This window comes from Prionailurus viverrinus, chromosome B1, assembly GCF_022837055.1.
Source record: "Prionailurus viverrinus isolate Anna chromosome B1, UM_Priviv_1.0, whole genome shotgun sequence".
NCBI classification, from domain to species: domain Eukaryota; kingdom Metazoa; phylum Chordata; class Mammalia; order Carnivora; family Felidae; genus Prionailurus; species Prionailurus viverrinus.
Genome location: NC_062564.1, coordinates 43,370,057 through 43,384,535, shown reverse-complemented (window position 1 = coordinate 43,384,535; position 14,479 = coordinate 43,370,057). Strand labels below are relative to the sequence as shown.

Sequence of the window (14,479 nt, the reverse complement as noted above, 5' to 3'; positions counted from 1 at the left end):
TTCCATGTAGAGTATCACGTCATCTGCGAAGAGTGAAAGTTTGACCTCCTCCTGGCTGATTTGGATGCCTTTTATTTCTTTGTGTTGTCTGATTGCTGAAGCTAAGACTTCCAATACTATGTTGAATAACAGTGGTGAGAGTAGACATCCCTGTCTTGTTCCTGACCTTAGGTGGAAAGCTCTCAGTTTTTCCCCATTGAGGGTGATATTAGTGTTGGGTCTTTAGTATATGGTTTTTATGATCTTGATATATGATCCTTCTATCCCTACTTTCCTGAGGGTTTCTATTTTTAATCCATTCTGATAACTTATATCTTTTTATTGGAGCCTTTAGTCCATTTATACTCTGAGTAATTATTGAAAGAGATGAATTTTGTGCCAGTGTGTTACCTGTAGAATTGATATTTCTGGTAATGTCCTTTGGTCCTTTCTAGCCTTTGTTGCTTTTGGTCTTTTTTTTTTTTTTCTGACTCAAAGGTTCCCCCTTAAAATTTCTTTGTAGGGCTGGTTTAGTGGTCATGAAGTCCTTTAGTTTTTGTTTGGGAAACTCTTTTCTACCTTCTATATTGAATGGCAGCCTTGCTGGATAGAGTATTTTTGGCTGCATATTGTTTACATTCAGCACATTGAATATATCTTACCACTCCTTTCTGGCTGCCAAGTTTCTGTGGAAAGATCTGCTGTGAACTTGATCCCAACCTGATCCCTTATAGTTTAGGGACTTTTAAGTTTTTTCAAGATTCTTTCCGTGTCTTTGTATTTTGTGAGTTTGACTATATGTTTTGGTGATGGCTGGCCTTTGTTGAATTTAATGGGAGTTCTTGGTGCTTCTTGGAACACAGATTTGAAGTCTGTGTTCTTCCCCAGATTAGGGAAGTTTTCTGTGATAAATGGCTTACATAAACCTTCTGCCCCTTTTTTCTCTCTTTATCTTCTGGCACTCCTACTATACAAAGGTCATTATGTTTTAATAAGTAATTGAGTTCCCTAATTCTGCTTTTGTGTCCCTGATCTTTGTTTCCCTCTTCTTTCTGGCTTCATTATTTTCCATAATTTTATCTTCTATATCACTAATTCACTCCTCTGCCTTACCCATCCTCATTTTTATGGCCTCCATTTGGGTTTGCATATTGGCAATAGCATTTTTAATTTCAGCCTGACTAGATTTTAGCTCTTTTAGCTTTGCAGAAAGGGATTATCTGATGTATTCTATGCTTTTGCAAAGCTGCCTAGTATCCTTATCATTGTTCTTTTAAATTCTAGTTCAGATATCTTACTTATAACTGCATTTACTAAGACCCTGGCTATCATTTCTTCTTTTCTTTCTTTTGAGTTGAATTCCTCCATCTTGTCATTTTGGAGGAAGAAACAACAACAACAACAACAACAACAACAACAACAATAATAGAATGAAATAAAAACAAAAATTGTGCAAAAATCAAATAAAGGAAGCTAGATCCTAGGTGTGTTTTGGTCTTCCTGTTAACACAAGCTTGATAGAAAACAGAGAAAAGAGCAAAAAATAAAAATTTTAAAAATAAAAAATAAAATAAAAAATTTTGCTCTTTCTGCATCCAAGACACAAAAGAAAAATAACAACAACAACAGCAAAAGCCGACAACAACAATGAAAAATGAATAAACAAATTACAAACAAAAAATCCCAAATGAAGCTAGATCCAGTTTCCCCTAGAGCTAAAACCTTGCAGCAGTCTGTGGGCAGTAGATTAAGTTCATGGAAGGGATTCACGCTGGTCTTCTGAGGGAGGAGCTTGCTGTTCTGATTCTCAATCCTACTTGCTCTAGTGGAGATGTGCCTCGAGGGCCGGGAGTGTGTGGGCTCTTGGTGTAACAGCTCCATTCTCCATTTGGTCGTGCTTTTTAGCTTCCTGGTGTCCGACAGTATTGGTGGACTAAAGGTGAAAATGGCTTCACACTACTGTCTAGTCTCCAGAGTAGGAAATTCATGCCCTCACAGACACAGGATTGCATATCAGTCACCGCTCTTATATCCCCCACTTCTGTCAGCACCCTGCCTTCCCCTGTGTCCCAGGTGTCTGCCTACCAGGCAGCATCTCTTTCCAGAATTTTATATCAGGTATGGTTGTGTTTCAAAATACTTCAGAGACCCTTGGGATTTGGACGCAGTGATCTTCTGGGGAGGGTGTCACCACACTGTGGCAAGCATGTCTCAGGAAATAGTCATGCCACTGCTCAGTGGCAGGGGCTCAGAGTTAATGGGAAGTCACAACACACAACTGGCACCAGGGTATGCTGCCTTCAGCCAGTGTCTGTGTTCCTTTACGGGTGAATGGGTGAAGGTGGCAGCTTGATGGTGCCCCCTGTCTTTTGCCCACAGAGAGGCTGTATCATCTCTACCAAGCATACTCCAAGCAGGGGAACTGCTTCTCCTTGAGCAACCCAGGTTATCCTCAGATGGCTCTGCACACTCCAGGGGCTCCACCCTGCTTCCTCCTGGGAACACCACCAGGGGCTGACCTCTGAAACTTCAGACTCTGTGCTCCACTCTTCGTAGAAAATACTGGTGGTATTGAAACTGTCCTTTTTCCTCTGTCAGTGGTTTTGGGGAACAGTTTTCTTAGTCCCCTATGGATGTTTTCACTCTTTCTCTCTTGCTGCTTTCAGGGGGGAGTGCTTTCTTATGCAAATCTGATGCACTTCTCCTCCTACCTCCCATCTTTCTCCTCTCTGGGAAAACGGCTGTCTCCCCTCTGTGGCACTGGCACTGTGGCTATTCTCTCCCCCAGTTCACCTCTTTGCACCATGTACCTGTTGTGTTCTCTCCCTCAAATTATACAGATTGTTCTGTTAGTCCTCAGATCAATTCCCTAGGTATTCAAAATGGCTTGATGTCCATCTAGCTATGTTCAAGGGACAAGACAAACCCAGGGTCCCCTTACTACACCATATTAACTGCCCCAAGTCATAGGCTCTCTTTAATATTTTTTTCTTTTTTGTTCTTCTGACTGGATAATTTTATTTATTTATTTTTTAAATTTGTTTAATGTTTATTTATTTTTAAGAGAGAGAGAGACAGAGTGTGAACAGGGGAGGGCCAGAGAGAGAGGGGGACACAGAATCTGAAGCAGGCTCCAGGCTCTGAGCTGTCAGCCCAGAGCCCGATGCGGGGCTCCAACACATGGACTGCGAGATCATGACCTGAGCCAAAGTCAGACGCTTAACTGACTGAGCCACCCAGGCGCCCCAAGACTGACTGGATAATTTTAAATGATTGCCCTTGAGTTAACTGTTTCTTCTGCTTGATCAGCTGTGCCTTTAAAGCTTTTTAATAGAATTTTTCAGTTCAGTCATTGTATTCTTCAGATCTAGAATTTCTTCTGTTTGGTTCTTTTTAAAAAAAATTCTCTCTTCTTTGTGAAACTTCTCATTTCATTCATGTATTGTTTTCCTGATTTTGTTTATGTCTATCTGTGCTCTCTTGTCTGAGCTTATGATGATTATTTTTAATTTTTTGTCAGACACTTTGTACATTTCCATTTCTTTCATTTGTCTTCCACAAGACCTCTGTTGTTGGCATCACGTTTCCTTGATTCTTGATGTTTCTTGAAGTCTTGAACTGCTGCCTTCACAATTGAAGTGTTTCACATCTCTTCTAGTGTTTACTAGCTGGCTTCGAGAGAGAAAGAAACCAGTCAGTAGTCAGACCAACTAGAGTTTTGGGGGTCTCTCAGACCTTTTTTATGGGTGTGCTTGTTCCACTCCTATTCGGGTTGTTTCATACCTCCAGAGGGCCAGAGTTTAGGGTTGTACACCTTCTCTCAATCCCAGAAAGTCAGTATGGCTATGGAGAGCCCCTCAGAAAATTTCCATAAAACAGTGCCTTGAAGTGTTCAAGGTTGTGCAATTCAGCAAAGTCCAGCCAGGTGCTGATATCCATGTGTTGTCTGCAGGATTGTGCCCACTTGTTGGAGTCTCATGTGTGACATCTGCTGGAGAGTTTGTCGTTCTGGCAACAGGTTGTGAGTGTGGAGTACTGGGGGTGTTATTTGGCTTGTTGTGGGTGTCCTCAGATAACGCATCCTGTTGGCTCATGGGTGAGGTTCTTGCTGAAGTCTGTAAGACAGTTAATTAGATATGTGGCTGGTTGTTGTAATCTATGTGCTAGTTGATGTGAATCCCCATCTCTTTTCCCTACTCCTTGGTATCCCAAGACTATTTAAGTATGCCAATTCCCTAAGTGGTCTGAGTCGGGTGAGACAAAAGTAAGTCTCTTGGACAGTGTTTTGCAGGGCTGGGGAAACCAGCTTCTCATCACTTTTATTTTCCTCTGTCAGAGAAATCACAAGCCAAGAGTCTCTCTTGGCATTGAGCTGTGCCACCTTGAGTAACGGATAATGTGGGTAAAATCAAACTGTTCTTACCATCTCCCAATGAATCTACTCTCAGATTTTTTGCTTCACCTGGGGACTAGAGAACCTTTCAGCCAGATTGTCATTCAAGGTAGTTGTTAAAACAGGCATTTCTGTGTGGATATGCAGCCAGGAATCTCCTATTCTAACATTTGCTGATGTTACTCTCCTCTTCTTTTCCATTATTTGATATAATTTAGTCATAATTATTCATATTAAGGGTAACTTTAAAAAAATTGACTAACCTATCAAACACAAGAAGCATAGAAGATTACTCAGTTTCCTGACATTGCTGCATCAAAAGGGAATAACTTAAACCAGTTGTATCAACAGGGATATGTGAACAAGTGCTATTGAGACTGGAATAGTCGTTGGGCCTAATTATCAAAAGGTACATAGCCCAAGCTATGAATTTTCTGATATACATAATACTCTCTTTACTATGCAGTCAAGGCTGGTGTGGTGGTCAGAGGCAATAAATTAACCCACCCATTCCTTATTAGTTGTGTAAAGGGTCATATCCCTGACAATGAATGATACATTACATGTACAGACTGAAAGTCTTGGCAAAAAATAAAAATAAATTAAAAACAAAATAAAAAAACAAAAAAGATTTTAAGAGAAAGCACTTCAGAAACAAGGAGTCAGCCATTTTTAAGTTTTAGGGCCATTTTGGAATTAGGGAGCCAAGTAAATAAAAATTAACACCACTTAATAAAGGAGCAAGTAGGATGATAAAACATTTGAGGAACTGCACATTTATAAGTAGTATTGAAAAAGAAGTTGGATGAAAGAAGCCAATCTGAAAAAGTTACAGACTCTATGATTCCAAATATATGACATCCTGGAAATGGTCAGACTACAAAAAGGACCATAAAAAGATCAGTGATTGTCAGGGACTGAAGGGGAGATGAATGGGCAGAGCATGAAGGATTTTTAGGGCAGTGAAAAACTTTGTAAGATACCATAACAATAGATACATGACATTATACATATGTTTAAGCCCATAAAAGAACTTTCATGTAAACTATGGACTTTGAGTGATTATGATGTGTCACATAAGTTCAATTGTAACAAATGTACCACTCCAGTTGGAGATGTTGATTAGAGGGGAGGCTTTGTATGTGCTGATCAAGGGTTATATGGGAAGTCTCTGTATTTACCCCTCATATTTTCTGTGGCCCTTAAACTGCTATAAAAGACAGTCATAACAATAGAGGAAATTAGAATAAATGTAATATTTCCATTTATACATATTTATAACAGGAAGCATATTTTAAAGAAAGTAATATTAATACTTTTTCATTATACTTATATGTATTTTCGTTTAGAAACAATTTTGATCATTGTTTTTTATTTGATTGTTAACTCTATAAGCTTGGGTGACACAAGTATTGTGTTTTGTCTTCCCACCCATCACTTGAAGAATTTGTGTCAGAATTGCTATATATTGCAAATACTTGCCAACATGGAAAAAAGTATACAGAAAACCTATTTTGGGGAGTGGTGAATGTTACAGAGGTTGAGCCTCTAGGACCTTTGAAACCTAGAACAAATTTGACTTGGTTTGCATAGGATAGTGATGATAGCGATGAGGAACTGGGGCTTAGGTTGAGGAAAGGGTTTGCAGTGATGATATCTGGGTATTTGTTGGTGAAGACAGGTATACAGGAAATGAATCCTAGAAGCTATTAGCTAAAGCATAAGTGCTAAAGAGATCAGAGATATGTAATTGAGAACATTATTTTTTTACAGTTGTTTACAATATGATATGTGAAATAAACATGTCCTGTGTGTCCTTAAATTACCTTTAAAAACACTTAGAAACTGTTTTCTAAATCTTTATCATGTATATTTATTGTTTTGTAAATGGTTGATTTCTGCTTTAAGGAACAGCATATGGAGAAACCAGAGGCTGTCCATGTGAGCATAGCCATAATGGGTTGGAAGTAACTTTTTTGAAAGTAATTTTTATGTTAATTCCTTAGCCGTGCTTTTTGTCTTTCTTTTTTTTTTTTTAAATTATGGTAGTCTACTTATCTTTGAGTTTCTCACTTCTCTCACGAGCATTATCCATTCCTTTATCCACAGTAAATTTAGTTTTTTAAATTTCTGTGCAATGCTTAAGTAGTTAATGAGAAGACTTAATTTTCTCATTGCTCTTAGCAACTTAGGAAAAAGTAAATGAGTGAAAATTTAAAACTTGAAGGGAAGTAGAACTTGAGTATCATTGATGCATAATCTTTTCTTATGTTCCTTTTCCCTTCTAGCTAAAATCAATTGGTATACAGTGTAGGAAATCATATGACGAATGTGATTTCACTGAATATTGCAATGGAGTTTCCCCACACTGTATGCCTGACACTTATGCACGTAATGGACAAAGTTGTGACTCAGGCGATTCCTTCTGTTACAAAGGACGATGTCGCATATTTACCAAACAGTGTAAAGAATTGATTGGAGGAGGTAATGACCATGACTTTCTCCTTAGTTCCTAAATTCTGATTATTACAAGCTTTGTTATTCAATTTTATAGAACAAAAGTAAATGTGATTTTTAATGAGTGACATCTTGCCTAGTATGTATTAGTGTTAAAGGAAATAAAATTTTCTTGATTCTGAAAAATGAAAAAAAACCCCAGAATTTATATGGAATTCTTGTTTGCAAAGGAAGAAACCTCAAGTGGAAATGCAACTTGTCAGAATATTATATAGAATTTGTGGTGATGGGGTTTAGTTTAGGCTTAAATGAAACAAGGTTTTTACTAGAACAAAGCAGAGCTCACCAAAGCCAGTAGGGAGATTCAAGACACCCTCTCGTTAGAGATTCTTACCACAGTGCAGTGCCTTACAAGCAGGGAGAAAACATCTAGCTCTCAGCTTCACCCAGCAGAGAAGGATTTGCTTAGATATCCAACATGCATACATTTTCAAGGGGGATGCCCAAACATCTGGAATCTGTCCTGCAAGTTCTGGGAGCTCTGATGGGTCTGAACTGTCTAGATGTCCAGGGGCAACAGGGGTGGCAGCTTGAGCTATTAGACATCAATGGTACTCCTCCTGCTCACCACCAAGTGAGTAGATAAATAATCCAAGTTCCCAGCTTTCTATTTGGGAAGCAAAGACTTGATCCATTAGTCCAGATCCCCAAGTACCAAACAGAAATCATGATGCTTATAATACACTAACAACTGAAAAATGCGTTAGAGGTATTCAACAGCAGACTAGATCAAGCAAACAAAATGACCAATGAACTCAAGGAGAAGTCACTGGAAACGATTAAGTAAGAACAGCAAATAAGATAAAGGAATGAGAAACAGTGACTTAAAGGACTTATGGAGCACCATTAGTGGGACTATATGCATTATGAGAGTTCCAGAAAAAAGAACAGAGAAGAAAAGGATCAGAAAGCACATTTGGGGCACCTGGGTAGCTCAGTGTGTTGAACATCTGACTCTTGTTTTTGGCTCACATTTGGTTTGTGGGATCAAGCCCCACATTGGATTCTGAACTGACAGTGTGGAGCCTGCTTGGTATTCTCTCTCCCCCACTCATGCTTGCTCTCTCTCTTTCCCTCTCTCTCTCTCTCTCACTCTTCCTAAAAATAAATAAATAAACTTTAAAAAAGAAAGAAAGAAAGCATATTCTAAGAAATAATGGTTAAAAACTTCCGAAGCTGGAAGAAGGAAATGGGATATCCAGATTGAGAAAGACCAAATAACCTCGAATAAGATAAACCCAAAGAAATCCATAAAATACATTGTAATAAAATTGCCAAAATTCAAAGACAAAGAGAGAATTTTTTAAGTAGAAAAAAAAAGTAAGTTTTTACATCTAAAGGAACCCCCATAGGACTATGAGGAAAATTTTCATCAGAAATCTTACAGTCTAGAAGGTAGTGGGAAGATATATTCAAAGCACTGAAAGAAAAAGCTGCCAACAAAGAATATTATATCAGGCAAAACTGACTTTCAAAAATTAAGGGGATATAAAATCTTTCCAGACAAACAAAAGCCAAATGAATTCATGACCACTAGACCTGCCTTACACAAAATGCTAAAGGTAGTAATGCCAGCATTATGGTGGCATAAGACATCCCTCTTTTTGTGTTTCCCCTTTAACAAAAAATCCACATATATTTATTATATATCAGGTCTATTTTAGGAAGAACAGAAGATGGGAAAATTGTTCCCAAGCTCTAAGAAATTAAATTTTAGATGTAAACACCTAAAAGATGATGTTAAGAGTAAAATACTAATTAGTAATGGGCTTCTGAGTAAGAAAATAATGCAATGAAGCTTTAAAACTGTTTTAGCTGAATTATTTTAAATAATATATAAGACAATGTCTACATATCAAATGAAATGGGTTCTTTTGTCTTTCCACAAATTTTTTATTGTGTTAAAATACACGTAACATAAAGTATACCATATTGAGCCATTCATAACTTTTCATCTTGTAAAACTGATGAAAGTTATTTAACTGATTTAACTGAAACTGATTTAACTGAAAGTTAAATAATAACTTTCCATTCTTTCTCCTTCCTGGCAACCACCATTCTACTTTCTGTATCTTTGATTTTGACTATGCTAGGTACCATATCAGTAGAATCATATAGTATTTGTCTTTTTGTGACTGGCTGATTATTTCACTTAGCGTAATGTCCTCAAGATTCACCCATGTTGTAGAATATTGCAAAATTTCTATCCTTTTTAATGCTGAATAAAATTTCATTGTTTGTGTGTATATAGCACATTTTTATTTTTCCATGCATCCATTGATGAACACTTGGGTTGCTTTCAAATTTTTAGTTAATTTTTATTTTGTTTTTTGAGAGAGAGACAGAGTATGGGGCAGAGAGAGAGAGGGAGAAAGAGAGAATACCAGGTAGGCTCCATGTTGTCAGCACAGAGCCCAATGTGGGGCTTGAACCCACAAACTGCGAGATCATGACCTGAGCCAAAACCAAGAGTAAGACTTTGCCTCAGGTCATGATCTCACAGTTCGTGGGTTTGAGCCCCACGTTGGGCTCTGTGCTGACAGCTCGAAGCCTGGAGCCTGCTTCAGATTCTGTGCCTCCTTCTCTCTCTGTCCCTCCTCTCACCCCCTCCACCCCCGTCTCTCTCTCAAAAATAAATAATGGGGGAAATAAAGATGTTATTTGAGTATTGAGTTTTTGTTACTCTACCTCCTTAAATTTAAATTTTGCACCATTCTAATCCTGGTCCTTGGGTAGAATTTGGAGGATTTGAGAAGTTTGAACTAGATTTAATCAAACCAAATCAAATCAAATCAGTAATTTGGGACAAAGCAAACAGATGCTAATTACTTATTGGGTGGGTTCAAGAGTAGGCCTTTTCAAAAGAGAATTGTTTATTATGGTAGATTCTGCTCACAAATCTATTTGTAGATTGTGTTTTGTAGCATCCTTTATGCGTATAGGTTGAGTCAGGAGAGAGAATGAAGTTTATTGAGCATGTTCTTCAACTATGAGAACTGTAAAGTTGCTAAGGACAGCTCCTTTGCCAATTAATAGTGGTGACAACAAAAGATCTCAGTTTTTATTACATGTTACTAACATGATCCACACAACACACCTCTAAATAACCAATTCAAAGTGATGGGGCAGCTATTATTACATTTGAATTTTTTGTGATTTAAAAATTAGACATAACTAAACATATGACGGGGTAAAGTAGGTGCACATTGGCGTCCTTCCTGATTTTAAAATTCAGTAATTATTTTTTTTAAGATTTTATTTTTTATTTTGAGAGAGTGTCAGTGGGGGAGAGGGGCAGAAGGAGAGAGAGGATCTTAAGCAGTTTCTGTGCTCAGCATAAAGCCAGACGTGGGGCTCAATCCCATGACCCTGAGATCATGACCTGAACCAAAATTAAGAGTCAGAAACTCAACTGACTGAGCCAAAAAAATAATTCTTTTTTTTTAATTGAAGTATAGTTGACACATAATGTTAGTAGTTTCAGGTGTACAACGTAGTGATTCAACAACTCTATACATTATGCTGTGCTCACCATAAGTGTAGCTACCATCTGTCACCATACAACACTATTACAACACCATTGACTATATTCCCTATGTTTTACTTTTTATCCCCATGACTTATTAATTCCATAACTGCAAGCCTGTATCTCCCATTACCCTTCACCCATTTGCCCATCTCCCATACTCCTTACTGGCAACCATTAATTTATTCTTTGCATTTATGGGTCTGTTTCTGCTTTTTGTTTTTGCTTTTTGTACATGTTTTGTTTCTTAGATTTCACATATAAGTGAAATCATATGGTTTTTGTTTTTCTCTTTCTGACTTATTTTACTTAGCATAATACCGTTTGGTCCATAAATTTTGTCACAGATGTCAGTATCTCATTATTTTTATGGCTGAGTAGTGTTCCATTGTGTGTGTGTGTGTGTATATATATATATATACACACACACACATATGTATACATATTTATACATATATATATATATATATATATATATATACAGAATATTACATCTTCTTTAACCATTCATCTATTGATGGATGCTTAGGTTGTTCCATATTTTGGCTACTGTAAATAATGTTGTAATAAACATAAGGATGCATGTATCTTTTTGAATTATGGTTTTTTTTGTCTGTTTGTTTTTTTGGGTATATACACAAGAGTGGAATTACTGAATCATATGATATTTCTATTTTTAATTTTTCAAGGCACCTCCATACTATTTTCAATAGTGGATATACCAATTTACATTCCTACCAAAGGCACACAAGGGTTCCTTTTCCTTTACATCCTTGTCTTTACTTTTATTTTTTTTACTTTTAAAATTTACATCCAAATTAGTTAGCACATAGTGCAACAATGATTTGAGGAGTAGATTCCTTAGTGCCTCTTACCCATTTAGCCCATCCCCCCTCCCACAACCCCTCCAGCAACCCTGTTTGTTCTCCATATTTATGAGTCTCTTCTGTTTTGCCCCCTCCCTGTTCATCCTTGTCTTTAATTGTCTTTTTTGATTCTAGTCATTCTGAGAGGTATAAGGTGGTGTCTCATTTTGTTTTTTCTTTGAATTTTTCTGATGATTAGTGATGAGTATCTTTTCAGGTGTCTGTTGGACATCTGCATGTCTTCTTTGGAAAATGTCCATTTAGGTCCTCTGCCCACTTTTTAAATTGGATTGTTTGCTTATTTTTGGTGTTGAGTTGTGTAAGTTCTTTACATAATTTGGATCTTTTTTTTTTTTTACATAATTTGGATCTTAACCCTTTATTGGGTATATCATTTGCAAATATATTCTCCTATTTAGTAGATTGCCTTTTTTCTTTGTTGATGGTTCTGTTTGATGTGCAAAAGCTTTTTAATTTGATGTAGTCTTAATAGTTTAGTTTTGCTTTTCTTTCCCTTGCCTGAGGAGACATATTTAGAAAAATGCTGCTATGACTGGTGTCAAAGAAATTACTGCCTGTGTTTTCTTCTGGGAGTTTTATGGTTTTGTGCCTTACTTTAGGTCTTTAATCCATTTTGAGTTTATTTTTGTGAATGGTGTGAGAAAGTAGGCCAATTTTTATTCTTTTTCATGTAGCTGTCCAGTTTTCCAGCACTATTTATTGAAGAGTCTGCCTTTTCCCCAGTGTATATTCTTGCCTCCTTTGTCATAGATTAATTGACAATGTAAGTATGAGTTTATTTCTGGTCTCTGGATTATGTTCTGTTGATCTATGTGTCTCTTTTTGTTCCAGTACCATACTGTTTTGATTACTACAGCTTTGCACCATATTTTGAAACCTGGGATTGTGATACTTCCAGTTTTGTTCTTCTTTCTCAACATTGCTTTGGCTGTTTGAGGTCTTTTGTGCTTCCATAAAAAATTTAATATTATTTGTTCTATTTATGTGAAAAATGCTGTTGAATTTTTGACAGGGATTTCATTGAATGTGTATGTTTTGGGTAGTATGAAAAATTTAATAATATTGATTCTTCCAATCCATGACCATGGAATCTTGCATTAGTTTGTGTCATCTTCAACTTCTTTTGTCAGTGCTTTAGTTTTCAGAGTACAGGTCTTTCACCTTGGTTAAGTTTATTCCTAGGTATTTTATTTTTTGGTGCAATTGTAAATGGAGTTGTTTTATTAATTTCTCTTTATTCTACTTCATTGTTAGTGTACACAGGCACAAGAAAATTTTGCATATTAATTTTATATCATGCAACTTTACTGAATTCTGCACATTTACTGAATTATTACTTCTAATAGTTTTTTTTGTGGAGTCTTTAGGCTTTTCTATATATAGTATCATGTCCTCTGCAAATAGTAACTGTTTTACTTCTTCCTAACCAATTTGAATTTCTTTTATTACTTTTTCTTGTCTAATCGCTGTGGCTAGAATTTCTAGTACTAAGTTGAATAAAAGTGGTGAGAGTGGACATTCTTGTATTTTTCCTGATCTTAGAGGAAAAGTGCTGTTTTTCACCATTGGGTCTGATGTTAGCTGTGGGTTTTTCATATGTGACCTTTATTATGTTGAGGTATGTTCCCTCTAAACCCACTTTGTTGAGATTTATCATAAAAGGTTATTGAATTTTGTCAAATACTTTTTCTGCATTTGACGAATGATCATATGATTTTATCCCTCATTTTGTTAATGTGGTGTATCCACATTATTGAACCATCACTGCATCCCCAGAATAAATCCCACTTGATTGTGGTGGATGATCCTTTTCATATATTGTTGAATGTGATTTACTGATATTTATTGAGGATTTTGTATGTATGTTACTCAGAGATATTGACCTGCAGTTTTTGTTTTGTAGTATGTTTATGTGGTTTTGGTCCTAAGGTGATGCTGGCTGCATAGAGTGTATTTGAAACTTTCCTCTTCTTTTATGTTTTGGAAGTTTGAGAATAATAGGTATTAATTATACTTTAAATGTTTAGTAGAATTCTTGACCTTGACTTTTATTTTTTGGTAGTTTTTTGAGTACTAATTTAATTTCATTACTAGTTATTGGTGTGTTCAGATTTTCTATTTCCTGTTTTGTTAAATTGTTTTTTTAAAGAAAGAGAGAGTTTATATGAGCAGGGGAGAGGGGCAGAGGGAGGGAGGGAGGGAGAGAAAGAGAGAAAGAGAGAGAGAGAGAGAGAGAGAGAGAGAATCTCAAGCAGGCTCCATGCTCAGTGCAGAACCCAACATGGGGCTTGATCCCATGACCCTGGAATCACAACCCAAGCCAAAATTAAGAGTTGCTCAACTAACTGAGATGCCCCTAAATTTTCTATTTATTCTTGGTTCACTTTTGCAAGATTGTATGTTTCTAAGAATTTATCTATTTTTTTCTGGATTATCCAATTTGTTGGCATATAATTTTTCATAGTAGTCTCTTATAATTCTTTGTATTTCTGTGGTGTCAATTGTTATTTATGCTCTTTCATTCTGATTTTATTTATTTGAGTCCTCTCTTTTTTTCTTCATGAGTCTGGCTAAAGATTTATCAATTTTGTTTATCTTTTCAAAGAACCAGCAAGCTCTTGATTTCATTGATCTCTTCTGTTTTTTTTTTGTTGTTGTTAAATTTTTTATTTATTTCTACTCTGATCTTTATTATTTCTTTCCTTCAACTAACCTTGATCTTTGTTCTTGCAAGCTGAAGTGGGTGCAAACTGGCAGTGGGAAGGAGAGGGGAGAGTCCCAGAGCTCTTTGCACAGAGTGCAGAACTGAAACTGAAGTGGGTGAAGGTCATGTTGTCCCAGGGCACTCCATGCACAAGGTATCTAAAGCAAGGCAGGGCATGGGCTGGAGGTTCCCAGGGCACTTTGTGGGGTGGCTGGAGCTAAAGCAGGTGTGAGCTGGGAGGTCCCAGGGCATTCTGAGCTGGGAGTGCCCCCATAAATCCATCTATAGTCAAGGTGGTATGGGCCTGGTGTGTTCCCCGGATGCTTTGCACCTATGTCACTTGGGCAAGATAGTTGGAACTGTAGTGAGCATGGACCAGGGGTGCCCTGGTGTGGCTTTGGCCACCTTGGTGGGATTACTGGGGATGTCATGGGCTAGGAGCCTGGGACTCATTGAGGTAGTAGACCAGCTAG

General features: G+C 37.0%; 1 protein-coding gene across 7 annotated transcripts in view; it reads left to right on the top strand.

The window, feature by feature from the left end:
- The window catches only part of LOC125164624 (disintegrin and metalloproteinase domain-containing protein 5-like), a 132,100-nt gene that overhangs the window by 81,714 nt on the left and 35,907 nt on the right, over positions 1-14,479 (top strand). For all 7 annotated transcript variants that reach the window (XM_047857456.1, XM_047857455.1, XM_047857459.1 and 4 more), the window contains one exon: positions 6,661-6,856. In XM_047857456.1, coding sequence (XP_047713412.1) covers positions 6,661-6,856 — 196 coding nt within the window. The remainder of the gene's footprint in view (positions 1-6,660; positions 6,857-14,479) is intronic.